Source organism: Moschus berezovskii, chromosome 18 (genome assembly GCF_049115385.1).
Source record: "Moschus berezovskii isolate FMDL1 chromosome 18, NW_MosBer_1.0, whole genome shotgun sequence".
NCBI lineage: Eukaryota > Metazoa > Chordata > Mammalia > Artiodactyla > Moschidae > Moschus > Moschus berezovskii.
This window is the reverse complement of record NC_142477.1, coordinates 36,871,158-36,898,798: the sequence shown is the minus strand read 5'-3', so window position 1 is coordinate 36,898,798 and position 27,641 is coordinate 36,871,158. Positions and strand designations below refer to the sequence as shown.

General features: G+C 42.3%; 1 protein-coding gene across 1 annotated transcript in view; it reads left to right on the top strand.

Moving 5' to 3' along the window:
• ADAMTS12 (ADAM metallopeptidase with thrombospondin type 1 motif 12) overlaps positions 1 to 27,641 on the top strand; it is a 391,698-nt gene that overhangs the window by 192,589 nt on the left and 171,468 nt on the right. Inside the window, exons 4-5 of the mRNA XM_055422207.2 lie at positions 16,064 to 16,260; positions 17,268 to 17,351. Coding sequence (XP_055278182.2) covers positions 16,064 to 16,260; positions 17,268 to 17,351 — 281 coding nt within the window. The remainder of the gene's footprint in view (positions 1 to 16,063; positions 16,261 to 17,267; positions 17,352 to 27,641) is intronic.

Below are 27,641 nucleotides of genomic sequence, written 5' to 3'. Positions count from 1 at the left end.
CATCGTGTTGGTGATGCCATCCAACCATCTCATCCTCTGTCATCCCCTTCTACTACTGCCTTCAATCTTTCCCAGCATCAGGGTCTTTTCCAATGAGTTGGTTCTTCACATCAGGTGGCCAAAGTATTGGAGTTTCAGTTTCAGCATCAGTCCTTCCAAAGAATATTCAGGACTGATTTCCTTTAGGATTGACTGGTTTGATCTCCTTGCAGTACAAGGGACTCTCAAGAGTCTTCTTCAACACCACAGATCAAAAGCATCAATTCTTTGGCACTCAGCTTTCTTTACAGTCCAACTCTCACATCCATACATGACTACTGGAAAAACCATAGCCTTGACTAGACAGACCTTTGCTGGTAAAGTAATGTCTCTGCTTTTTAATATGCTGTCTAGGTTGGTCACAAGGAGCAAGCATCTTTTAATTTCATGGCTGCAGTCACCATCTGCAGTGATTTTGGAGCCCAAGAAAATGAAGTCTGTCACTGTTTCCACTGTTTCCCCATCTAGTTGCCGTGAAGTGATGGGACCAGATGGCATGATATTAGTGTTCTGAATGTTGAGTTTTAAGCCAACTTTTTCACTCTCCTCTTTCACTTTCATCAAGAGGCTCTTTAGCTCTTCTTCACTTTCTGCCATAAGGGTGGTGTCATCTGCATGTCTGAGGTTATTCATATTTCCCCTGGCAATCTTGATTCCAGCTTGTGCTTCATCCAGCACAGCATTTTGCCTGATGTACTCTGCATATAAGTTAAATAAGCAGGGTGACAATATACAGCCTTGACGTACTCCTTTTCCTATTTGGAACCAGTCTGTTGTTCCATGTCCAGTTCTAACCGTTGCTTCTTGACCTATATATGGATTTCTCAGGAGGCAGGTCAGGTGGTCTGGTATTCCCATCTCTTTCAGAATTTTCTATATATTCCAGCAGTCTTCTTGTCATATCTTTGCTTGTGCATATGGCAACCTCTGATCTGTTTGATTGTCTCATTTATAGTGACTTTTCATCTTCAGATTCTAAACTCCATAAGGCCAGAGACCCTGTGAGAATTGACCTAATCTTTACCTCTCATTTAAAAATTATTTCAAGATGTATGAATGTATGGACTTAATCATAAAATGTAAAACTATAACATTATTAAGAAAAAAAAATAGGAGAAAACCTTTGGGATCCAGGACTAAGAATTCAAAATGAGAAAGATGAGCATAAGGACTTCTTTGATGATTGAGGAGGCATGTGCAGACCTTCATAGACTCCTGATCACCATTGAGGCCATGAATACTGTATCAAAAGAAAAAATATCCTGCAGTGAAGCTGGACTGATTCTAGAACAAATACTGGAAGTTGTATTATATAAATTATTGATATCAATGCCTTTATTATTTGGCCAGTTCTCTTTCTCTTATAAAAATGAAAAAAAAAACTGTCTAAGGGGAGAATGATGCCCTGGTTATGTATCAGGCTGAACTTTGCACTTGTTAAGGTTCCGTGAGCATATTCATTAAGTGTCAAGTTAATAATACTTCTATGGGATGGTTTATGGGAGACTTATCTGTTTTTAGCCACCTGTGAATGCCCAGAAAATCCATTTGATCTAGTGCATGTACTACAACATCCTTTAAAGATTGTGGTTGGTGGTTGTCACTGTCCTTTAAATTGACATTAGCAGGAAAGCTGAAAAAGGAAAATGACAGGAATGTTTTGGTTTTGTAACTGTGGGGGTTTTCGATCTTCTTTTCAAATGGCTTAAGGCCATTTAAGACTATGGGAAAGGTATTGTGCTGATGATTATGTGGTTTATATCTCCACATTTTATCCCCACAAGTTAGGTCTCCAGTTGGCAATGGAACTCAGACATTAGCCCCAGTTGCCAGTTCTCATTGTGGTTATTTGGAAGGTCAAGGCTATGTATGGGTTATATTTTGATTTTATGGTCATCTTTTTAATTTTTTATAATTTTCTTCTACATTTTTGAGCATATAAAATCTGAGGAGAGCTTCTCAGTAATTCTAGACATCCAGATTTGGATAACCTCTTACTGATCCATACTTGCTCTCAGGGTCTATGCTGGGTCAAGGCAGGGATGGGTGAGTGGGTTATTAATGCCACTTCAAGGGAAACTCAAAGAAGTAAACACCATCTGTAATGCAGATGATACCACTCTAATGACAGAAAGCAAAGAGGAATTAAAATGCCTCGATGAGAGTTAAAAATCTAGTTTAAAACTCAACATTCAATAAACTAAGATCATGGCATCCAGTCCCATCACTTCATGGCAAAAAATGGGGGAAAAAAGTGACAAATTTTATTTTCTGGGGTTTGAAAATCACTGCAGACAGTGACTGCAGCCATGAAATTAAACAACATTTGCTCTTTGGAAGAAAAACTATGACAAACCTAGATAGCATATTAAAAAAGCAGAGACATCACTTTGGAAACAAAGATCCATATAGTCAAAGCTATGGTTTTTCCAATGGTCATTTATGGATGTGAGAGTTGGACCATAAAAGAAGGCTGAGTGAGAAAGAATTCATGATTTTGAAATGTGGTGCTGGAGAAGACTCTTGAGAGTCCCTTGGACTGCATGGAGATCAAACCAGTCAATCCTAAAGGAAATCAAACCTGAGTATTCATTGGAAGGACTGATGCTGAGGCTAAAGCTCCAATACTTTGGCCACCTGATGCAAAGAGATGACTCATTGGAAAAGACCCTGATGCTGGGAAAGATTGAAGGCAGGAGGAGAAGGGGGTGACAAAGGATGAGATGGTTAGATGGCATCACCGACTTGATGGACATGAGTCTGAGCAAGCTTGGGGAGTTGGTGATGGTCAGGGAAGCCTGGCATGCTGCAGTCCGTGGGTTCATGAGGAGTCACACATGACTTAGCAACTGAACAACATCAGCAGTGTACTGCAGTTTGGTTCCTGTTGTAGCATATGTCAGAACACCCTTCCTTTTAAAGGCTGGATACTATTCCATTGTATGTATTTACTGTCATGTTGTGGTGGTCACTCAGTCGTATCCGACTCCTTGCGACCGCACAGACTGCAAACCGCCAGGCTCTTCTGTCCGGGAATTCTCCAGGCAAGAATACTGGAGTGGGTTGTAATTTCCTTGTCCTTGTATTTACTATGTTTTGTTTATTTGTTTATCTCTCTGACAATGTAGGAAGTTACATTTAAAATAAATCTCAGTGTTGGAAATTTACCCATCTCTCTTTTTCTTCTGCCAAAAAGAGTTTGGAAAAACAGTGAGTAAAAATTATTTGCTTCTGAGTTCTGCTTCCTTGTCACTTTGCTCTAGGGGTGAGTAACTGACATATTCTACAAAGTGAGGGCAGAGATGGGGTTAGAGTCATGGTTTTCCCCAGCCAGTAGAATTAAATAAGACTTAACTGAAAATGAGAGAAACTAGAGATTTGACCTGTAAACATCATGTCTTTCATTGCATATAGGAATGAAGAAAACAAAACAATACTTACTGTGACTCTGGGACATGCCAGGCATTATGCTTGAGGTTCATCCCACATTCTAATTTATTCCTTCCTAGAGCAATTCTGTAAGTCAGACTTTAGACAAAACAGCAATAATAAAAAGGCCTTGGACTAATATACAAGTACCTTGAGCTCTAAACAAGTGCTATGCAATAAAAAAACATACTGTGAGTCACAGATGCAAATGACATATGTAATTCTCAATTCCCTAGCAGCCAAGGCAAAAGAGAAATAATGAAAAGAAACAAGTCAAATTCATTTTAATCACTTACTTAGCCTGAGATATCTGGAATGGTATTATTTCAACACGTAATCAATGTAAATCGTTAATGTGATAATTTACATTCTTTTTTTGGTTGCCAACTCTTTGGAATCCAGGGTGTATTTCACATTTACAGCACATTTCAGTTTTGACTTGTCCTGTTTTAAGTGCTCTATCACCACATGTGGCTGGTGACTGTGTACTATCCTGTGCTCCTCTGGGCCGTGTGTTCTTTCCACTTCACCCCAGTGAGTGTGTGTTCAATGTCTCCCTTTATACTTCATGTAGCTCTAGGTCCTTAATGGACATACTAGCTCGTAACTTCCAAGCTCTCTACCAGTCACTTACTTTCATAGATGAATGGCTGGCTTATTACTTAGAGGGAATATTTCCTTTTAGCCCCCTTAATTTTGCATTTTCCCCATGTCTATTTTTCTACCTTTGGAGAACCAGGAAATGAATGAATAGACAAATTGGGTAGATTTATACTTCTCAATAATTACATAGGTGATTATTATGTGATTGCTGTTGCTAGGGGAGCATTTTAGATGGTTGGAGAGAATAGCCTTTGGTTACTTGGTTAAAAGGACAGACATTAACAAGAGAATTAGAGAGGAAGGTCAGAAAATTGTTGCTATTAAATTATAAAATTGTGGTGCAGAATATAAAAGGGAAAGTGTTCACCATATTTTTGAAGTTTATCTTTCTAACTATAAAAGCAATATAGAAAATACAGTAGAGTGAATAAAACAAAAAATTACCCACAATCTCACTTTCTCTGATGAGCTTCTGAGAAATTTCAAAACTAGAGGGAATTTCAAAACTAAACTCCTGTGGGTTCCCTTGTCCTTTAGAGTGAGGAAGACACCTCACTTCAGAATAGCGTTTCCTTTGGGAAACAGAACTTGCACACGCATGTGCGTGTTTGTTGTTAGTACTGCTGTGGGGCTGGGAGCTGGAGGTGGGTAAATGTGCTGACAGAAGCATAGAAGTTGAGAAGGAGCAAATGACTGTTAAGGTGATGGCTCATTTGATGTTGAATGACATGTCTCCTGCGTGAATGAAAGGGTCCCAAGGAAAGTGAAAGGAATTTGAATTCAGTGTTTATGGGATATGGGTCTTCTATTGGAACCAGCCCCTGCCCATCAGCTGGTGGCCTTGAGTATCCTGGGCTGTAGCCCCGGCGCTGCATGGATAGATTCTGGTTCTCTCTGTGAGTGACTTTCTCTTGGTTCAGGACACTCCTGCCACAGGTTTCCAGATCATTCATCCTCTCTGGGCCGTTGACACCTTCAGCATTTGAAATTCACATGACCTTGAACAACACAGGAGTTGGAAGTACTGACCCCTGTGCAGCTGAAAATCCACGTACTGCTATCTCTGCCTCCCAAAAAAGGAGCTGTTCGATGACTCACTCATGGGAGCTGAAACCATTTGGATAGAATTAGGACTCAGAACCTCGTTTTGTTGATTCCACACGTTGTGATCTCTAACTGAAAGCAAACTGCCCCCACCCGACCGCCATTTAGTTAAAGAACCGTTCTTGGCTTCCCTTTACTCAGATGGTAAAGAACCTACCTGCAATGAGGGAAATGTGGGCTAGATTCCTGGGTTGGGAAGATCCCCTGGAGAAGGAAATGGCAACCCACTCCAGTATTCTTGCCTGGAGAATCCCCATGGACCGAGGAGCCTGGGGGGCTACAGTCCATGAGGTTGTGAAGAGTCTGACAGAACTGAGCGACTAAGCACAGGCAACATGAAAATATAGGTACTATGTTTGAAAAAAATCCACGTGTAAATGGATTGGTGCAGTTCAAACCTGTGTTGTTCGGGAATCAACTGTATTCAACTGGCAATTCCTCCTCAAAATGAGGAGGGGAGATAACATGAAGGGGGACTCGTGATACTGACATGGTCCTTGCCTGGTAGTAACATGGGCAGGGAGGGCTTGCCTGATAATACCATGGTCCTTCTCCAGCGTCTGCCCCTTAACAGGACCCATCCTGTATAGGCAGGCCAGGGTGACTTTGAAGCCTGTCATCAGACCTGTGAAGGATGTATCCTGTCACCCTGGATGTATCCTTTGTCTTCAGACAGCTATTTAAGATCAGTTCAGCACTTACAAATTCATGAATCTCGTGGAGCCCAAATGAACCCTTTGGGTAGTATATGTACTTGCAGCTTCTCTAAAGTAGTACTCATCTTTGTCACTGTACCAAAATCAGGCCAAAAGGGACTCACATTTGATGAATGAATAATAAAATTCAGATTAGATTCACTAGAATGTGAATACCATTACTTCCTGTTTTCTTTACCTCTCTATGCACAACCCTACTCCCACAAATCATTATTAAGTGAATGAATCCATATACTCATTCAGTAATTATTTGTTGCCTATTAAAGGATGCCAGGCTCTAGGCTGAGTCTTGAGTTGCACAGATGACTGAGACACTGGTTCAGTTCTTCCTTGTATAGAAAGGCTTCCTTCTCAAGATATTGCTCTCCATAACGGCAGGCTCATCCACAGAGAACAAAAATGAAACACAGAACTTTGAAATAAGGGAATTAACAATAACAAATCCATTTACTTGCTCATTTGATAATAAATGCCCTTGATTTACAACATAAATAATATTCTGACCTTTATTAGAAAAAAAGCAAACTGCAGAGTCCCTCTTTTTTGTCACTAGTCACAAGAGCAAATTGATCCATGATTGCAACTGATACAAAGTCCCCTAAGACACCACCTTTATGGCAGAAAGTGAAGAGGAATTCAAAAGCCTCTTGATGAAAGTGAAAGAGGAGAGTGAAAAGGTTGGCTTGAAGCTCAACATTCAGAAAACAAAGATCATGGCATCTGGTCCCATCACTTCATGGGAAATCGATGGGGAAACAGTGGAAACAGTGTCAGACTTTATTTTTTTGGGCTCCAAAATCACTGCGGATGCTAATTACAGCCATGAAATTAAAAGACGCTTACTCCTTGGAAGGAAAGTTATGACCAACCTAGATAGTATATTAAAAAACAGAGACATTACTTTGCCAACCAAGGTCCACCTAGTCAAGGCTCTGGTTTTTCCAGTGGTCATGTATGGATGTGAGAGTTGGACTGTGAAGAAAGTTGATCACCGAAGAATTGATGCTTTTGAACTGTGGTACTGGAGAAGACTCTTGAGAGTCCCTTGGACTGCAAGGAGATCCAACCAGTCCATTCTAGAGGAGATCAATCCTGGGTATTCATTGGAAGGACTGATGCTAAAACTGAAACTGCAATACTTTGGCCACCTCATGCGACGAGTTGACTCACTGGAAGAGTCTGATGCTAGGAGGGATCAGGGGCGGGAGAAGGGGACGACAGAGAATGAGATGGCTGGATGGCATCACCGACTCGGACATGAGTTTGAGTGAACTCCAGGAGTTGGTGACGGACAGGGAGGCCTGGCATGCTGTGATTCAGTTCAGTTCAGTTCATTTCAGTCTCTCAGTCGTGTCTGACTCTTTGCGACCCCATGAATCACAGCACGCCAGGCCTCCCTGTCTATCACCAACTCCCGGAGTTCACTCAAACTCATGTCCATCGAGTCGGTGATGCCATCCAGCCATCTCATCCTCTGTCGTCCCCTTCTCCTCCCACCCCCAATCCTTCCCAGCATCAGAGTCTTTTCCAGTGAGTCAACTCATCACATGAGGTGGCCAAAGTATTGGAGTTTCAGTTTTAGCATCAGTCCTTCCAATGAACACCCAGGATTGATCTCCTCTAGAATGGACTGGTTGGATCTCCTTGCAGTCCAAGGGACTCTCAAGAGTCTTCTCCAGCACCACAGTTCAAAAGCATCAATTCTGTGATTCATGGGGTCGCAAAGAGTTGGACACGACTGAGCGACTGAACTGAACTGAACTGAAGAGGGAAAGAAGTGCAAACACATCATACGTATGTATGTTGTACATGCATGATTATGTAAATATGACCAGATATAATAAAATGATCTTATCAGGCTGGAATTGTTCTGTTGCTGTCTCAAAAGTGGGGTAGATGGTTTCTCAGGGTCTCTGTAATCTCTTTCTCTGGTTAGTGCACTCAAAGGTTTCTTTACTCATGACTTATAGCCTGACTGTTGCTTTCTTGCCAAGTTAACATTTTTTATTCAGGGACTCTGGGGGTGCAGGAAGAACTTAGACCTATTTAAGCCCTGGAATCAAGTTGGTGAAATATCCAGCAGTTATGTGTGATCTGAGAGGTAGCAGCAGTGAAAGTAGCTGACTGTTATGTTTCTTATTAACAGACACACTGAGCCTCTGGTGGGTAGAGTGTTAACAAATGTACATTCTGCTAGGCATCACCCAGAATTTTCTTGCTGCATTTAAAAATGCATGTGAATTGAAGTTCCCAAACAGTCAACCTTGGGACTTTCAGAGCTCTTAAGAAAACCATACATAGAACTCGGAATTGTTTTCTCCAGAACAAGAGTACACATGTTACCTTTATGAATATAGTGCTTCTAGAGGCTATTGTGTGGGTCAGTCTTATTCCTGCTAGTGACAGAGTGGAGGTACTAAAAGAGAACCCACTAGTTATTTCTGTTTAATCAACTTGCCGAGCTGAGGGTTTAGATCAAATGTTGCCATTTAGAGAAGAAAGCAGCTCACTTCCTGAGTTGTAGATGAGGAGAGATGCTTACGAACATGGAAGGGTGGTTAATCATCTTATCATTCAGGATATGTTTATGTGTAGCAGAAAAGCCCGTGTAAGTTTTATTTATTTAAAATTTATTGTTATTGAGTGCAAAGAACTATGCTTTTAGATGCTGGAGATACAGGAACAAACAAAACAGTCCTCTTTTATTCTAGTTGAAAAATGGAGCTTTTTTTTATCATTCACATGAGTGAAATCTGGAGATAAAATGTCCGAGGCTGGTATAGTACTCCACAGTCATCAGGGACTCAGACTCCTATCATCTGTCTTCCATCTTGTTCTGTCTTCTTGGATATATGGCTTGTACTTCCTTGTCCAGACCATCCCAATGCAGACTAAGAAGGAGGAAGAAGGGAAGTATCCGTGCCTTCCCTTTAAATTCTGTAAGTTTCATGTAGCACTGCCTCGTGTCCCATTGGTCAGAATTTAACCACAAGGGAGGCTGGGACATTTAGCTTTTCTTCTAGGAGGCCAGCTGCCCTGCAAAAATTCAAGGAGGAAGAATAAATATTGGGGAAACTGGTCGTCTAACACAGTCAGCATAAAGGCAAGCAGAAATTGCCTTAGACATGATATGGTATTTGACATGGTAGTTTTAAGGAACTGATACAAATAACAGAAAAGGGACAAATGGAGAAGGGAAACTATGTGGTTAGTCCCCTTAGGTTGCCCACTGCCTTACAGTGGCCTGGATCTGTTTGGAGAGCACCAATTCATTTTTCTCTCCGTGTCAGTGCTTGGCTGTAGGTCTGTGTGAGCATTGACAAAAGCCTGTTAAATAGTTTGTACTGTATTTATTGAGCATGTAATATGTTTAGAGAGCTCAGTAATCTTTAAAAAGTACAGCCAGAAAGGGAGGTAGATGTGGAGTTTCAGACTGGCCCTTTGCTTGGAAGGTCCTGCTGAAGCTCAGCACCAGCCCTAAGTAAATGGTAAGATGGTCCCTTGCTGGTCCATCACCCATATCCCCACAGATGGAAGAGATCTCCATTCTCCAAAAGACTCATCTCCAGTCTCTTCCACTGCCTCAGTGGCTCTACTTATGTAATAGGTCTTTCTGGTCCATCAATATGTAAACCTTCATTAAAAACTCAGAAGAAAGCATAAGCTACTTAAAGCAACCTGGATTTCTGTTCTCACTCTGTACCTTCTGGGCAAGACTTTTTTCCCTCTTTATTTTCATGCAGATAATTTTAGAATAACAGATTCTTGTAATCTAAAGAGTCATTTAATCTAACTTCCTTCCTGAGCTTGTCTTCCTTAAAGCTGTATTTTCCAAATAATGTGCCATGAAATTCTCAGTATTAAGAGGAGCTCTGTAAACAGCCCCAAGGTCAAGAATCCTTGGGAAACAGTGCCAAATTTCCCATCTGGAGATTCCCAATATAGTTAGTTTTTATAGGCTGGTAGAATTGCATACCTTACATAAAAATGTAAATGTGCAGGAATAAACTCTTTATTGGTACCTGCAGAAAAGGAGAGCTCACCACTGAGGATCTAGAGTTTATCAGAAGCCTTTCATGGTGCCTTGGGTACCTGGTGGCTCAGACGGTAAAGAATCCACCTATAGTGTAGAAGACCTGGTTTGATTCCTGGGTTGTGAAGATCTCCTGAAGGAGGGAATGGCTACCCACTCCAGTATTCTTGCCTAGAGAATTTGGACAGAGGACCCTGGCAGGCTATAGTCCACGGGATTGTAAACAATCACACACCACTGAGCAACTAACATTTTCACTTGGGTGTGTGTGGAGGTCCCTGACTTATTCACCTATCCCTTAGTCACGAAGCTGAGGAAAATGTGTCACCAGAATTCTGCCAATGTTGAAGCGTGCTGGGACTCCTTATCCACTTGGTTGATTATTCAGTTTTTCTTCGTCTTCCTTCTGCCCCTGGTTGCCTCTTCCACATCTGGTCTTCATGGTGAGAAGTGCCTCAGTGTATTTTTATTAGAAGATGAGGAAGGGAAAGAAAGTGTGTGGGGTTAGATTTCGAATCAGGGGAATTCCTCATCATTCCAAATGTTAGCGATGAATGAAAGTGGTAATTTACAATACAATACTAATGGATTAAAAATGTTTATGAATTCTCATTCTGATTGACTCTCCAGAGAGATCTCAAAGCCTCCCTTTTACTTAGACTTGATTTGATTTCTATGTTGTTATTTCAGGGAGTTTCACATTTCCAAAGTTGTCCATGATTTCCTTCCTCTTTTTTGGCTTGTTCTGAGTGAAGTTAGGACTTCATCAGGCAAGACCAGTCAGCCCTTGGAGAGTATGTTTCATCTTATTTATTCAGGTGCTTATATTTATGTCCACACTCCTAAACCTGGGGGGTTCTTGCCTTTGACATCTACTAGTTACTAACACTTAGATTCATGTAGCTGCACTTGTTTATCTTTAAAGACAGCTGTTTCCACTTTAGTAGTGACCAGTTTTGAGAAATGGATAGTCTGTTACATAAGTGTAAAAATATTTTAGTTCTCAGTAAAAGAGGTAAACTTTTTTTTTTTTTAATGAAAATGAATTTCCTAGTTGAGACATTTCAAATCTATCCAAAGCCAGCCTGAAGGACACACAATGATGGCAGCTCAGCCATCATTGCTAAAGGACATGGCCCCAGCATTGACATTCAGGTCTGTTGGGAAAGGCCACAGTGTCCTGCTAAAAAGGGGATCTGGTTGCAGGTGTATGACGGCAGCCAACTGTTGACAGTTGTGCATGGGTAATGGGAAGGTGTGCTGGTTCAACTCAGCAGCAGAGCTGAAAGGTTACCGAGAGATGGTGTCATCTGGGGACCTAAACGTGTGCCATGTGAATCCCCCTCAGGGTCATCTGCCTCCTGATCACAGTCACTGTCTTTTCCATGCTCTTTGCATAATCTTTGTTTGAAGAAAGTGTTCCGTGGCTAAAATAAAATTTGAAAGTAGGAGTTCAGTTCAGTTTCCTGTATCTGAGGGTGGAGTCAGGGATGGTGATGAGAACATTGGTCCAAGGTTCTGGGACTTGCAAGTGGCTCAGTGCAGAAGTGGCCCAAGCCTGGCCCACAGGGAGTGGGGAGTGGTCAGTGGTGGTCTCCCGGACTTCCCTGGCTGTCCAGTGGTTAAGACTTTGCCTTCCAATGCAGGGGGTATGGATTAGATCTCTGGTCAGGGAGCTAAAATCCTACATTCCTTGGGACCAAAACATAAAAATACAGAAGCAATATTGTGAAAAATTCAATAAAGACTTTAAAAGTGGTCCGTATCAAAAAATCTTAAAAATAGTGGGCCTGGCGGAGAAGGCAATGGCAAGCCACTCCAGTATTATTGCCTAGAAAATCCCATGGATGGAGGAGCCTGGTAGGCTGCAGTCCGTGGGGTCGCTAAGGGTCGGACACAACTGAGCGACTTCACTTTCACTTTTCACTTTCACACATTAGAGAAGGAAATGGCAACCCACTCCAGTGTTCTTGCCTGGAGAATCCCAGGGACGGGGGAGCCTGGTGGGCTTCCGTCTGTGGGGTCACACAGAGTCGGACACAACTGAAGTGACTTAGCAGCAGCAGCAGCAACTGTTTGTGTAGCACATGTATTGTATTTATAACTATCTGCGTAGCATTTACTTCATATGAAGCATCACAAGTAATCTAGAGATAATTTAAAGTATACGGAAGGTTGTGCCTAGGTTATATACAAACATGATGCCATTATATATAAATTACTTGAATATTCATGGATATTGGCAGCTGCAGGGGGTCCTGGAACCAATTCCCTATGGATATCAAAGGATGAGTGCAGTAAATATCAGATCTAAAAAAATATTAATCACAGCCAATCTCTCCATCAGAGGTGGCTGCTGGTGTTTGTGTTCTTGCCAAGTTGTGTCCTAGGAAATTCACTCATGCTGGTGGCAAGAAGGTAGGAGTAAGGGTACTAGGTCTCATTTATCTGTAAGCTATAGAGTAGCCTGGAGAAGACTAACTTGAGAGGTTCTTCTTGGGGGAAATTGGTTCTCATACCTAGCAGTAGGTCCAGTTAAAGGCCAATATCCAATCAGCGGTAAACCATTCTAAGCTAAACCTCCTGCTAAAAACCTCCTTCTCCATGGGAACTCTGAGAACAAGGCAGCTGAAAAGAATCCAGATGAGGGAAAAGTTAAGTCTTGGGGTCGCTAAGAGTCGGATACGACTGAGCAACTTCACTTTCACTTTTCACTTTCATGCATTGGAGAAGGAAATGGCAACCCACTCCAGTGTTCTTGCCTGGAGAATCCCAGTGATGGGGGAGCCTGGTGGGCTGCCATCTTTGGGGTTGCACAGAGTTGGACATGACTGAAGCGACTTAGCAGCAGCAGCAGCAGCAGGAGACAATCCTAGAACAATTCCCTAAGCAGAAGAGGTAGCTTCTAGAAACTACTAGAAGTGCATACTTCTGGAAATTATATTTTCCTGTACTCTGAGAGTGCCCGTTTAGAAGTGCATGCTAAACAGGCACTCTCAGAGTACAGGAAAATATAATTTCCAGAGTCTTCTGCTCTGTGTTCACTTTTCCTGCTTCCTGATGATACTCAAGCCTCCTCAAGGCTTGGTCTATTCCTGTCTGCAGGTAACCCTGAGACTAAGACAGAGGTGGCAGATAATGGCCCTGCTACCTGTTGTTGTTGTTCAGATGCCATGTCGTGTCTGACTCTTCCTGACCCCGTGGACTGTAGCACACCAGGCTTCCCTGTCCCTTACCATCTCCTGGAGTTTGCCCAGGTTCATGTTCATTGAATCGGTGGTGCTCATTCAACCATCAGCTTGAATCGGTGACCCAACCATCTCATCTTCTGCCACCCAACTTCTCCTCCTGCCCTCAATCTTTCCCAGCATCAGGGTCTTTTCCAATGAGTCAGCTCTTGGCATCAGGTGGTCAAAGTATTGGAGCTTCAGCATCAGTCCTTCCAATGAGTATTCAAGGTTGATTTCCTTTCAGGTTGACTGGTTTGATCTCCTTTCTGTCCAACAGACTCTCAAGAGTCTTCTCCAGCATCACAGTTCGAAAGCATCAGTTCTTCGGTGCTCAGCTTTCTTTATGGTCCAACTCCCACAACATATGTGGCTACTGAAAAGGCCATAGCCTTGACTATATGCACCTTTGTTGGCAAAGAATGTCTTTGCTTTTTAATACTCTGTCTAGGTTTGTCTACTACCTGAGAGAGTGCTAAATGTGAGAGAGCTTTGTGAAGAGCTGCCCAAAGCATTTGGGAAAAGGAAAAATACTCAGTTATTTGCATTTCCCTGGTATCTCCAGGGCCTCCACTCTGCTGGTACACAGGGCATCCTGGACATCTCAGCAGACGTTGCCCAGATCCTTGCTCTTCCTTCGCTTCTGGTTACAGAAAGTCAGTCCTCTGTCAGGACTGGACGTCATCCTTACTTATACTGCCCCCTTGGCTAGATTTCTCCCCTTAAAACAAACACTTTGTGCATTGACAGGCAGGTTCTTTACCACTAGCGCCACCTGGAAAGCCCAAGATTATTAAGCCCAAGAACAGAATTTGTTTAGACCTATGATGAACTGTGGTGTTGGAGAAGACTCTTGAGAGTCCCTTGGACTGCACAGAGATCCAACCAGTCCATCCTAAAGGAAATGGACCCTGAATATTCATTGGAAGGACTGATGCTGAAGCTGAAAATCTAATACTTTGGCTACCTGCTGTGAAGAACTGACTCATTGGTAAAACACTGATGCTGGGAAAGATTGAAGGCAGGAGGAGAAGGGGACAACAGAGGATGAGATGGTTGGATGGCATTGCTGACTCGATGGACATGAGTTTCAGTAAGCTCCAGGAGTTGGTGATGGACAGGAAAGCCTGGTGTGCTGCAGTCCATGGGGTCGCAAAGAGTCGGACACGACTGAGTGACTGAAATGGTAATCATGTCTCATCTCTTTTGTAAATATTAGTCAGTGCAGTGTGTCCTAACTTCACATAGGAAGCAAAATTGAGGAACCAGGATGGGTTACAGAGCGAATGAGTATAATCCACTCTACAACCCAGAGAGCACTGTGGCAGAGGGCAGGACGTGGTTTTGGTTGTCCCAGTTCCAAGTCAGAGGCAGGGCCTCAGGAGGGGGTGGTGTTATAGATGCCTTCGAAGAATAGGACCAGACTAATAAATGGAAATTACAAGGGGGACGTTGTAGCTCAGTGCAGGAGGGAACTGGGAGTTAATGTGTGCCCCCGGCACCAGAAGTATTCAAGCCGAGGCTGGGTGGCCATCACCAGGGATGAGGAAGGGGTTGAGAGGTTTCCTGTTCTGCTTGCGTGTTCTCCCAGCCAGTGCTCCAGGATCCTGAGGGGAGTAGGGAGCAGGTGTGTCACTGTCTTCCAGATAGAAATCTTCAAAGATTGGGACTCTGCTTGCCCATCAGCCCAGGCTTCTTGCCTTATTTACTCTTTTGGTAAATTCATCTTTTGTCTACTCCCTAATTCCTTTGGCTTCCCTGCTGGTTCAGCTGGTAAAGAATCCGCCTGCAATGCAGGAGACCTGGGTTTGATCCCTGGGTTGGGAAGATTCCCTGGAGAAGGGAACAGCTATCCACTCCAGTATTCTGGCCTGGAGAATTCCATGGATTGTATAGTCCATAGGGTCGCAAAGAGTTGGACACGACTGAGTGACTTTCACTCACTCACTCACTAAGTCATTCTGAGCCCACTGAAACTTTTCAGACTTGACTACCTCTTAGTGTTAAGCTTCTTAATGTGTGAAGTAGCACTTCATTCTTGTTTTGGTTTTAAACAGACCTCTTTCAAGTTTCAGGGCAGTGCTTGGGAGTTTGAAGATGTTTTCAGTTCTCTTCCTGATTCTATAACCTCTCCTGGGTTTTGCCTACCAAACTATGATCCTCATGTATTAAATCTTTTCCGAAACCTATGAGTCACCTTGAGAGTTTTACTGTCCTTTGCTAGATCTTCTCCAGCTCATTTTATACCTTCTTGGAATAGAATGTCCTGAACTACATGCAGTTTCTCCAGCTTACATTTCTGCAGTTTTATGCATGTTTACTCTGTGGGAGACAGTGTGGTGTATATGAAAATGCATGATTTTAGGGCAGAAACATTTCTGGTTCTTCCACTGATGCTATGGGCTGTGCAACTTTGGAGAAGTTATTTAACCAGCCACTTTGAGCATTGGTTTCCACATTTGCAAGATGAAGATAGCAGTATGCACATCAGATGTTCGAGAGGATAAATGGCTTGGCATTTTAAAGCCTAGTACCCTGCCTTGCATTCAGTAAGCTCTGAATAATTTAGAGGCGTAGGAGGAGGAGAAGGGAAAGAAACAGTTCTTATTCTTGCTTGTAATATCTTTTTCATAATAAGGGACCTATTTGATAAAATAGGTAACAATTATTTCAGAGCCGTACTTTGAACCTCCCTGTCATATTCCAATTTCACTTATCTTTGTCGTATTCATTATCTTCCATTTCAGTGGAAGAATGGTATTCTTCTTCCATTTCAATCACGTAGATAAGAATGTTATATTTGACCATTATTAAACATAACTTAAACTTACAGCCTTGTACTTTATGAACATAAGTAAGTAGTATGTGAGAGAGATAGAGAATGAACTCATTATCTTCTGGTTAATGTTTAGACAGTCCTGGCACCTCCCAGAAACAAGAGATGCTGCGAGAGAAGTGGGAGAGGAGCCACTTGCAAGGCAGAAGCCTCTCTCGGCGTTCCATCAGCAAGGAGAGGTGGGTGGAGACGCTGGTGGTGGCTGACACGAAGATGATTGAATACCACGGGAGGGAGAACGTGGAATCCTATATCCTCACCATCATGAACATGGTATGTCAGACCTCATGGGGGCATGGGCAGAGGGTGAATAGATAGACTAGAAATGCTCCATCCCCCAAATAAGAAATAAGAGACCTTTTTGTGGTCCTTTTATGTTCTTTAATTTTTTAATTTGTTTGGCTGCACAGCTTATGGGATCTTAGTTCCCCAACCAGGGACTGAACCTGGGCCCTTGGCAGTGAAAGGGCAGAGTTCTAACCACTGGACTGCCACAGAATTCCCTGGTCCTACATATATAATATTTTTTATATACAGTATTTGTATTTATATTATAAATATTTTCCATACCTAGTTGAACTTTCCTGATGGCTCAGTGGGTAAAGGATGCACCTGCAATGCAGGAGACCCTAGAGATGTGGATTCAGTCCCTGGGTTGGGAAGATCCCCTGGAGAAGGAAATGGCAACCCACTCCAGTATTCTTACCTGTGAAAACCTGTGAAAATTCCATGGACAGAGGAGCCTGGTGTGCTGCAGTCCATGGGGTTGCATAGAGTTGACATGACTGAGCAACTAAACACACACATGCCTAGTTAAAATTAAGGATGGAAATTCAAAGCAAATTACTGTTTTTCTTAAAAAAAATGTTTCCTAGGAAAACCTGTAATTTATCATGTATGTTTTCTAGTAGTTATTTATCAAATGACTGAATCATTTTAGGATGATTTTTTTTCTCACTGACTTATATAGGAAATTATATAGGAATTTCCACAAATGAGGAAACTGAGGCAAAGAAGTGGAACATTATTTCTTCAAGATAGTTGGAGCTAGAATTGGAATAAAGTTAATGACCGCTAATTTCAAGTGTCCCTTTTGTATTGTGATGTTTTCTGCCTTCCCAATTGGTCATGTCTCACTCATCTTTGAACTCCACCAAAAATTTCGGACCTATAAGATAAGGAATTATTGCAAATGCTTTACAGTGCTGTTTTTCTCCTCCTCCAGTATTTGTCTGTTCTCTATTCACCTGAGACTAATGATTTTCCATTTCTGGCTCTAGGTCACCGGGTTGTTCCATAACCCAAGCATTGGCAATGCAATTCACATCGTTGTGGTTCGGCTCATTCTACTTGAAGAAGAAGAGGTAAGGCGTAGTTTCCCCACCACTCTTCCAACCTAGATCCTCACTGTCCTTGCCATGCTAAGTCACTTCAGCCATGTCCAACTCTTTGTGACCCTATGAACTGTAGCCTACCAGGCTCCTCTGTTCATGGGAGGAGAACAGAGAACTCCTCTGGAGTAGGTTGGAGTGGGTTGCCATTTCCTACTCTGAGGGATCTTTCTAATGCAGGAATTGAACCTGTGTCTCTTATGTCTCCTGCGTTAGCAAGTGGTTTCTTTACCACTAGTGCCACCTGGGAGGCCCTTCACACTCCTTACCTCCTATGTTCAGAAGAGCTGTTGATGGACAAGAAAGACAGTACCAGAAAGATGTCTGGAAGCCCATCTTTATTATTGTCTTAGGAATTCAGGGATGTCAAGTGGGAGATGGAGAACATTTCCAAGATATACGTACTTGGAATCATCTGACAGCCTTTGTATTGAGTAACTCACAAATCAGCTTGACAGCAGTGCCTAAGAATATTCCACAGTGGATTAAATCATGTTCTGACTGTGACTTCAAAGAGTTCAAAGAGATGTGGAAATACTGAACCTTTTTGCTGTTTATTTCCCTCTTGCATAGTAACACATGTCTCTGTTCTGGGCCCACTGGTCTCTCTGCACTTGTACTCAGGGATTCCTTCTGGCCTCAGAGACTTGCAGAGCGTGGACATGCTGAGACTTAATTGATACCTCCAGCCTAGACCTGCTACTTGAGCTCCAGACTCATATCCAATTGCTTATTCAACATCTCAACCTGGATGTGTTCTAATCTGCTTGAACTTTGGAAACTTCATAAAATTTGAAATGGAATTCTCGGTTACTCTCTGCCTTTCTCCAGCCCTCCCCTTCCCCATCTCAGTAAGCAGTGCTGTTGTTCAGGAGCCTGGAATCATCCTCGATCCACCTTCCTTTCTTGTCTTGCACATCTTACAGCAAAGCCCACGGTGCTCCTGCCTTCAAAATGCGTCTCCGAATCACCCACTGTTAGTCATCTCCGCGGTCATTGTGTTTGTTTTGGCGTTATCATTGCTTGCCTTTATCATCTCTACCACAGTGGAATCCTTCATGTTCTTCCTGTTGTAACTCTTCCCTGCCCACCACCACCATAATCCAATCTTGACATAGCAGTTTAGAATGGAAATTTTAAATACAAATTGAGATGCTGCACTGCACAAAACATTTAATGGATTTTTGGGCTTCCCTGATAGTTCAGTTGGTAAAGAATCTGCTTGCAATGCAGGAGACCCCAGTTTGATTCCTGGGTTGGGAAGATCCCCCGGAGAAGGAATAGGCTACCCACTCCGGTATTCTTGGGCTTCCCTTGTGGCTCCGCTGATAAAGAATCCACCTGCAATGTGGGAGACCTGGGTTTGATCCCTGGGTTGGGAAGATCCCCTGGAGAAGGGAAAGGCTACCCACTCTAGTATTCTGGCCTGGAGAATTCCATGGACTATATAGTCCATGGGGTCATAAAGAGGTGGACACGACTGAGCAACTTTCACAGAACAATTTCTGAACAAAATTCTGAACTATGGAGAGTTTCATGATCTGGCCTCCTTTCACTTTCCCATTTTCCTGTGTGTCACTCTCTGCCTTTCTTCACCACTTTGCACAGGGCTTCATATAGGTTCTAAAACCCCCAAGGCATTCTTGAGCCTCATGGCCTATGCACTTGAGGATCCCGATGCCTGAAATATCCCTTCCCTGGCTCTGCTCATGGCTGGCACCCAGTGAACTCCCAGGCCTCTGTTTAAATGACACTTCTTCAGAGAGGTCTCAATGACCAGCCTTCCCAAAGCTGGCCCCACCTAGCATTCTCCATCACAGAATGGAGTTTGCTTGCTTACTTAATACAGCTTCTAGAATCCGTTAATATTCTGTGTACTTGTTTACTTTTTTCTTGCTTATCTCAATCACCATCAGAAGGTGAATTCCAGGAGAGCAGTAAATATGTTTCTTTATTCTTGGCTTTCTCTCCAGCACCTAACACAGTGCCTGGGCATAAATGAATGAATAGATTAATTAAGTGAAATTTAATGAATGAATGAACCATCCAACCTGGTGAAATGACTTTGAAATCTATAGCTCTTAACCAGCAGCCTAGATAGATAAAGAAGGGCATTATTCAAATCTCCATTAACAGGAGTTGTTGTTCAGTTGCTCAGTTGTGTCCTGTTCTTTGGGACCCCATGGACTGCAGCATGCCAGGCTTCCCTGTCTTTCACTAATTTTCTAGAGTTTGCTTAAACTCATGTCCATTGAGTTGATGATGCAAACCAACAATCTCATCCTCTGTAACCCCCTTCTCATCCTGCCCTCAATCTTTCCCAACATGAAGGTCTTTTCCAATGAGTCAGCTCTTCACATCAGGTGCCCAAAGTATTGCAATTTCAGCTTCAGCATCTGTACTTCCAATGAATATTCAGGGGTGATTTCCTTTAGGATTGACTACTTTGATCTTGCTGTCCAAGTGACTCTTAAGAGTCTTCTCCAGCACCACAATTTGAAAGCATCAGTTCTTTGGTGCTCAGCCTTCTTTGTGGTCCAGCTCTCATATCTGTACATGACTATTGGTAACATTGTAGCTTTGACTATATGGACCTTTGTTGGCAAAGTAATGTTTCTGCTTTTTAACACATTTTCTAGATTTGTCATAGCTTTACTTCCAAGGACCAAACATCTTTTAATTTCCTGGCCACAATCACCATCTGAAGTGATTTTGGGGCCCAGGAAAATAAACTCTGTCACTGTTTCCATTGTTTTCCATCTATTTACCATGAAGTGATGGGACCAGATGCCATGATCTTCATTTTTTGAATGTTGAGTTTTAAGCCAGCTTTTTCACTCTCCTCTTTCACTTTCATCAAGAGGCTCCTTATTTCCTCTTCAGTTTCTGCCATTAGGGTTGTGACATCTACATATCTGAGATTACTGATATTTCTCCCAGCAATCTTTATTCCAACTTGTGCTTCATCAAGCATGGCATTTCACATGATGTACTGCATGTAAGTTAAATAAGCAGGGTGACAATATACAGCCTTCACATATTCCTTTCCCAATCTGGAACCAATCCATTGTTCCATGTCTGGTTCTTACTGTTGCTTCTTGTCCTGCATACAAGTTTCTCAGAGGCAGGTAAGGTGGTTTGGTATTCCAATCTCCTAAGAACTTTCCACAGTTTGGTGTGATCTACACAGTCAAAGGCTTTAGCATAGTCAATGAAACAGAAGTAGGTGTTTTCTGGAATTCCTTCATGTTTTGTGTGATCCAATGGATGTTGGCAATTTTATCTCTGGTTCCTCTGCTTTTCTAAATCCAGCTTGAACAGCTGGATGTTCTCGGTTCACATACTGTTAAAGCCTACCTGAAGGATTTTGATCATTACCTTGCTTGCATTTGAAATGAGTGCAGTTATGTGGTGGTTTGAACACTGTTTGGCACTGCTGTTCTTTGGGATTGGAATGAAAACTGACCTTTTCCAGTCCTATGGCCAGTGCTAAGTTTTCCAAATTTGCTGGCATATTGACTGCAGCACTTTAACAGCATCATCTGTTAGGATTCTAAATATCTCAGTTGGAATTCCATCACTTCCACTAGCTTTGTTGTACTAATGCTTCCTAAGGCCCACTTGACTTCACATTCCAGGATGTCTGGCTCTAGGTGAGTGATCATACCATCGTGGTTGTCTGGGTCATTAAGACCTTTTTTGTGTAGTTCTTCTGTGTATTCTTGCTACCTCTTCTTAATATCTTCTGCTTCTGATGGGTCCATACCGTTTCTGTCCTTTATTGTGCCCATCTTTACATGAAATGTTCCCTTGGTGTCTCAGTTTTTGGAAGAGATTTCTAGTCTTTCCCATTCTATTGCTTTCCTCTGTTTCTTTGCGCTGTTCACCAATGAAGGTTTTCTTATCTCTTCTTGCTAATCTTTGGAACTCTGCTTTCAGATGGATATATTTTCCCTTTTCTCCTTTGCTTTTCACTTTTCTTCTTTTCTCAGCTATTTGTAAGGCCTGAGAGACAACCATTTTGCTTTTTTGCCTTTTTTTTTCCTTGGGGATAATTTTGGTCACCAGCTCCTGTTATGAACTAGAGCTGTTATGTTATGAACCTCCATCCATGGTTGTTCAATCACTCTATCAGATCTAATCCCTTGATTTGTCACTTCCAGTGTATAAGGGATTTGATTTAGGTCAAACCTGAATGGTCTAGGGATTTTCACTACTTTCTTCAGTTAAAATCTGAATTTTGCAAATAGGAGACCTGAGGTCAAAATGCTTAAAGCAAGTTTTACTGTTTTCTGCGTGGAACACTCCACAATAGAAGATCTTAATGTCAGTGATCTCTGAAGCCTTATTCTTTTGCCTTTTGTGTATCATGGCATACCTATTATTTCCCTTTCTGTAAACGTTTTTTAAAAGATTTAACCCAAACTTAGAAACTAGGCCAAACAAAGACTATGTATCCTTTCAGTGGCTAGCATGACCCTTCTCACTCGATGGGGATGTAGATTTGTGTGGTTATGGTCTGGACATGGTAAAGTTAGGTGATAACATGCAGGGAACTGATAGAATACAAATGGGTTTTGTCAAGTAGAGATGGAAAGGATTTGTGTCCAGCTGAGAAGATAACTCCAAAGATTATGGTCTTATTGCTCTGTGGCCCATTACATAATTGTGTGTCTAATTTAGCAGTCTTAGTCCAGCATTCCTTTTCTTTGTTTTTCTGTTTTGTTTTTTTACTCTCATTGCATCAGTTTTTCAATCCAGCTTTGCCATCTTGCTTGTCTCCTTATTAGTGAGTTAAATAAATCTTGAACATGTGCTTACCATATATCTGTATGAGAATTATGTTTTTAACTTTTTGAAAATTATGCTTGACTAACTTGGAAGAAAATTATACTTGACAATTGCCATTACCCCTACCATAGTTTGGCCAAACTACAAGGAGGGAACACAGCCCGGCCCATCAACAGAAAATTGGGTAAAGATTTACTGAGCATGGCCCTGCCTTTCAGAGCAAGACCCAGATTCCCTTACAGCCAGTCCCTCCCATCAGGAAGCTTCCACAAGTCTCTTATCCTTTTCTACCAGAGGGCAGACAGAGTAAAAACCACAGTCACAGAAAACTAACCAAACTGATCACATGGATCACAGCCTTGTCTAACTCAATGAAACTATGAGCCATGCTATGTAGGGCCACCCAAGACAGACGGGTCATGGTGGAGAGTTCTGACAAAATGTGGTCCACTGGAGAAGAGAATGGAAAACCACTTCAGTATTCTTGCCTTGAGAACCCCACGAGCAGTAGGAAAAGGCAAAAAAATATGACACTGAAAGATGAACTCCCCGGGTCGGTAGGTTCTCAATATACTATTGGAGAAGAGTGGAGAAATAACTCCAGAAAGAATGAAGGGATGGAGCCAAAGCAAAAACAACGCCCAGTTGTGGATGTGACTGGTGATAGAAGCAAGGTCCGATGCTGTAAAGAGCAATATTGCATAGGAACCTGAAATGTTAAGTCCATGAATCAAGGTAAATTGGAAGTGCTCAAACAGGAGAAGGCAGAAGTGAACATTGACATTTTAGAAATCAGTGAACTAAAATGGCCTGGAATGGGCAAATTTAATTCAGATGACCATTATATTTACTACTGTGGGCAAGAATCACTTAGAAGTGGCCCTCATAGTCAATGAGAGTCTGAAATGCAGTACTTAGGTGCAGTCTCAAAAATAACGGAATAATCTCTGTTCATTTCCAAGCCAAACCATTCAATATCACAGTAATCCAAGTCTATGCCCCAACCACTAATGCCAAAGAAGCTGAAGTTGAATACTTCTATGTAGACCTACAAGACCTTCTAGAACTAACACCAAAAAAAGATGTCCTTTTCATCGTAGGGGACTAGAATTCAAAAGTAGGAAGTCAAGAGATTCTTGGAGTAACAGGAAAGTTTTGCCTTGGAGTACAAAATGAAGCAGGGCAATGGCTAACAGAGTTTTGCCAAGAGAACACACTGGTCATAGCAAACACCCTCTTCCAACAATACAAGAGATGACTCTACACATGGACATCACCAGATGGTCAATACTGAAATCAGATTGATTATATTCTTTGCAGCTGAAGTTGGAAAAGCGGTATACAGTCAGCATAAACAAGACTGGGAACTGACTGTGGCTCAGATCATGAGCTCCTTATTGCCAAATTCAGACTTACATTGAAGAAGTAGAGAAAATCACTGGACTATTCAGGTATGACCTAGATCAAATCCCTTACAATTATACAGTGACAAGTAGATTCAAGGGATTAGATCTGATAGACAGAGGACCTGAAGAACTATAGACAGAGGTTCATGACATGCAGAGTACATCATGTGAAATGCCAGACTGTATGAAGCACAAGCTGGAATCAAGATTGCCAGCAGAAATATCAATAACCTCGAATATGCAGATAACACCACCTTTATGTCAGTAAGTGAAGAAGAACTAAAGAGCCTCTTGATGAAAATGAAATAGAAGAAATAGAAGGAAAAGCTGGCTTAAAATTCAACGTTAAAAAATAAAGATCATGGCATCTGGTCCCATCACTTCATGGCAAATAGATGGGGAAACAGTGGAAGCAGTGACAGACTTTATTTTCTTGGGCTCCAAAGTCACTGCAGATGGTGACTGCAGCCAGGAAATTAAAAGATGCTTGCTCCTTGGAAGAAAACTTATGTAGACAGCATATTAAAAGCAGAGACATTACTTTGCTGACAAAGGTCCATCTAGTCAAAGTTATGGTTTTCCCAGTAGTCACGTATGGATGTGAGAGTTGGTCCATAAAGAAAGCTGAGTGCCAAAGAATTTATTCTTTTGAACTGTGGTGTTGGAGAAGACTCTTGAGAGTCCCTTGGACTGCAAGGAGTTCTAACCAATCAATCCTAAAGAAAATCAACCCTGAATATTCACTGGAAGGACTGATGATAAAGCTCCAATACTTTGACCACCTGATACGAAGAACTGTTTCATTAGGAAAGACCTTGATGCTGAGAAAGATTGAAGGCAGGAGAAGGGGTTGACAGAGGACGAGATGGTGGATGACATCACCAACTCAATGAACATGAGTTTGAGCAAGCTCTAGGATTTGGTGATGGACAGGGAAGCCTGGCTTGCTGCAGTCCATAGGGTTGCAACGAGTTGGACATGACTGAACAACTGAACTGACTGACTGATCTTGGAGGGCAAATTTTCACTCTTGTGTAATGGTCTAACATATATGCATGCTTAGCCATGGTTGTGGCAGTCGGGGGAAGGAAGGTTCTCCTGAGTGTAGAAAGGAAAAACCGTTACCCTAACAGTCTCAACAATAGCCTTAGTAGGAGCTCAATATAGGGTTTCCATGGATTGGACCCCTTTGAACCTAGCAACTCTTCATTCTCAGGGAACAAGGCCACCGAAGTCTCACTGCCAGTGGAATCCTTTGAAAGAACTTGATTGGTCATTAACTCTTTGGCCCTATCACGATTACATTGTTTTTCTTTCCATCCTCATTTGGCAAATGCAACGAGACACACATGAATTGCTGTAAAATAGCCACAGCTTCCTTTGTCCCAAAGCCAAATGTCTCCCACATTCAAGCTTCTATAGAATCTCCAAGTGGCACAGGGTTCACAGTTTGACAACAGAATTACCAGCCCATTGGAGCATTGCGGTTAACATTTCCCGTTTTCTTGATTCTCAGAGAATAGCTGGAGCTGTTCTTCACATCTTGGACTCATAAGCAGCCCTGAGAAAGAGCAGTAATGATTCCTTAATTAACATCGACGTAGCAGTCACAGGCAGAAAGTTTAGTGTGAGGTGTTGAGAGGTGACTGCTCTTGAGCAGGGAGACTTGAGTTCGAGTCCTGACTCTGTCATCATTCCACTCTGTCATCTCATGGGTAACTGAGAAAGTCCCATCACTGCTGCATCCCTCCTTTTTCTTCATCTGCAAATTAGAAGTGAGTGGTGGTGCATCAACTCTTTGTCAAATGCCGTGTTAACCACTGAAGGTACAAACATGAATCTAAGTCCTATTTCCTGATTCTAAGGAGCTTAGCATCTCCTGCACAAAGGCACAGAGTAGAAAACTTCAAGCTGAGATTGCTTGTTGTGAAAAAAGGAAACAATATGATTGCACGGGAGGCAGGAGAGAAAATAGCCGATCAAAACCTGCTTACCTCCATTCACACCTGGTCTTGTTCTAGTGTTGCCCATCTCTGTGCATGACGTCAACATGCGTCCAGTTGTAGGAGCCAAGGACCTAGAAGTTGGCCATGATCCCTCCTTCTCCCACCTCCACCCTAAATTCAAGCCCATCATCAGGTACTGCCTGTTTTTCTGACCAACTCCATTTATGTCACTTAAATTCAGGACCAGTTGTCTCTTCCCTGGGCTCTAGTTGTATATACTTTCTGTTCTATTTGGATTCCTTTGGATCTTGTTTTCTCATTGCAGCCAGGATGATCTCCAAATCGTAATCTGATTATCTCTACTCTCCCGACATCCCTTCCCAAAGCACATCCCTGATTTACAGCAATCCAGTGTTTTCCTGATTCCTTCTTCAATCTCCTACTGTGTCCCACTTGCTCTTAGGATCGAGTGATAGTCTTCTATTCATCATGCTTTCTCCTACTGCTCATCTTGTTGTTGCTCGGTCTGCCTTGCTTTTGGAGTTCAGTTAGTTAACACCTTCATCTTTCAGATCTCAGTTCAAGTGTCACTTGGCTGAGGAAGCCTTTCTTGAGATCCATGCCCAGTAATATTTTATTATATAATCCCACAACACTGCATTTCTCCTTTAAAGTGCATATCTGAGTTATAATTTTATATCTCTTGGTCTGACGCACTTTCCTGCATTAGTGTGTGGGACTTAAGTGCAGAGGCTGGGTCTGGTGTTGCTCACCACTCAGCCCCACTGGTTTAGAACAGATAAAGGAAAGAGTGAATGAGTGAGAGAAACAGTCAGTGGCTGAAGCTAAGGGTCAACAGTGGCCAAGTCATGACAAACCTGTGACCCCTAATGGGATGTGGATCTACTCCTGTGAAACCTTCTGGATGATTCCAAACTGAGAGATGAAGTGGAGAGAGAAGCATTAGAGAGATGGCTCTGTGGCTCTGTGGAGAGTGACGTGAGGTGCGGAACATGGAGGTAGGTCTCTGCCATTAGTGAATTCCTATGACTCTCTTCTTCCTTATTCAAAGTCCTACCTGACAGCTCACACCATTTTGGGTTTCATTTTTTGTGCTGGGTTCAAGAGACTTGGTGGGTAACCTCCACACATAAAATACACTTCCTCTGTGTCAGCTGCATGTGTGCTTAATTGTGTCTGGTTGTCTGCGACCTCATGGATGGTAGCCTACTAGGCTCCTCTGACCATGGAATTCTCCAAGTAAGATTACTGGAGTAGGGTGCTATTCTCAATTACTGTCATGTAAAAACCACTGTGGAATTCCATCACATTTTGAGGATAAGTTTGACATGATACTCATTTTGGAGCATCCTAGAGACATCTCAAGGAATAGAGGGTCATATTTCAGACCGATGGAAGCACACATACACAAAACCATGATCTGTAAAGGTTTGCCATACTTATTAAGACACCGTGGGCCAAGAAATCAGAGTAGCTTCACATATGAACCAACTTGCTCTCTTTCCTGTCCTGCTTCCATCCAGCCTTGAATCAAACTCTCGTCTTCACTTTATGACCCTATCCTATCTTTTGAACTCCTATTCTCCTTCAGGGACTCAGACACAAACTTAACCTTTTAGCCCTTTCCACTTAAGCCCAATTCATTCAATGACCTCCCTGCTCAACAGTTGGCCAGGGACTGCTCTCTTCCCTCCTACGTCTATGAGCAGTTGACATCGTGGCAAGCACAGATTTATAGTTAATCCCGCCTCTTCCTAGCCATATAAGCTCTGGTAGGCTTCTTGTCTGTGCCTCCATTTCTTCATTTGGTAAAATGGGAATCAGCATGTTTGCTTCCTGGTGTTGCTGTGAGAATCAAACTTGTTAATTCACATAGTGGTCAGGATAGTCAGGCTTGTAGAAACCATTCCATAGTGTTACTCGTTAGTGTCACTCTCATTCTTATCATCGTCATCATCATTATTGAAGTCCCACAGCAACTCTGGCAACTGTTTCTATTATACTCATTTCAAAGATGAGGATATTGTACCAAAGTCTTTGATGGAAAACAAAAGACCTGAAGGATATGAATAGGATCTTTAGAAGCTGGAGACTTCTTT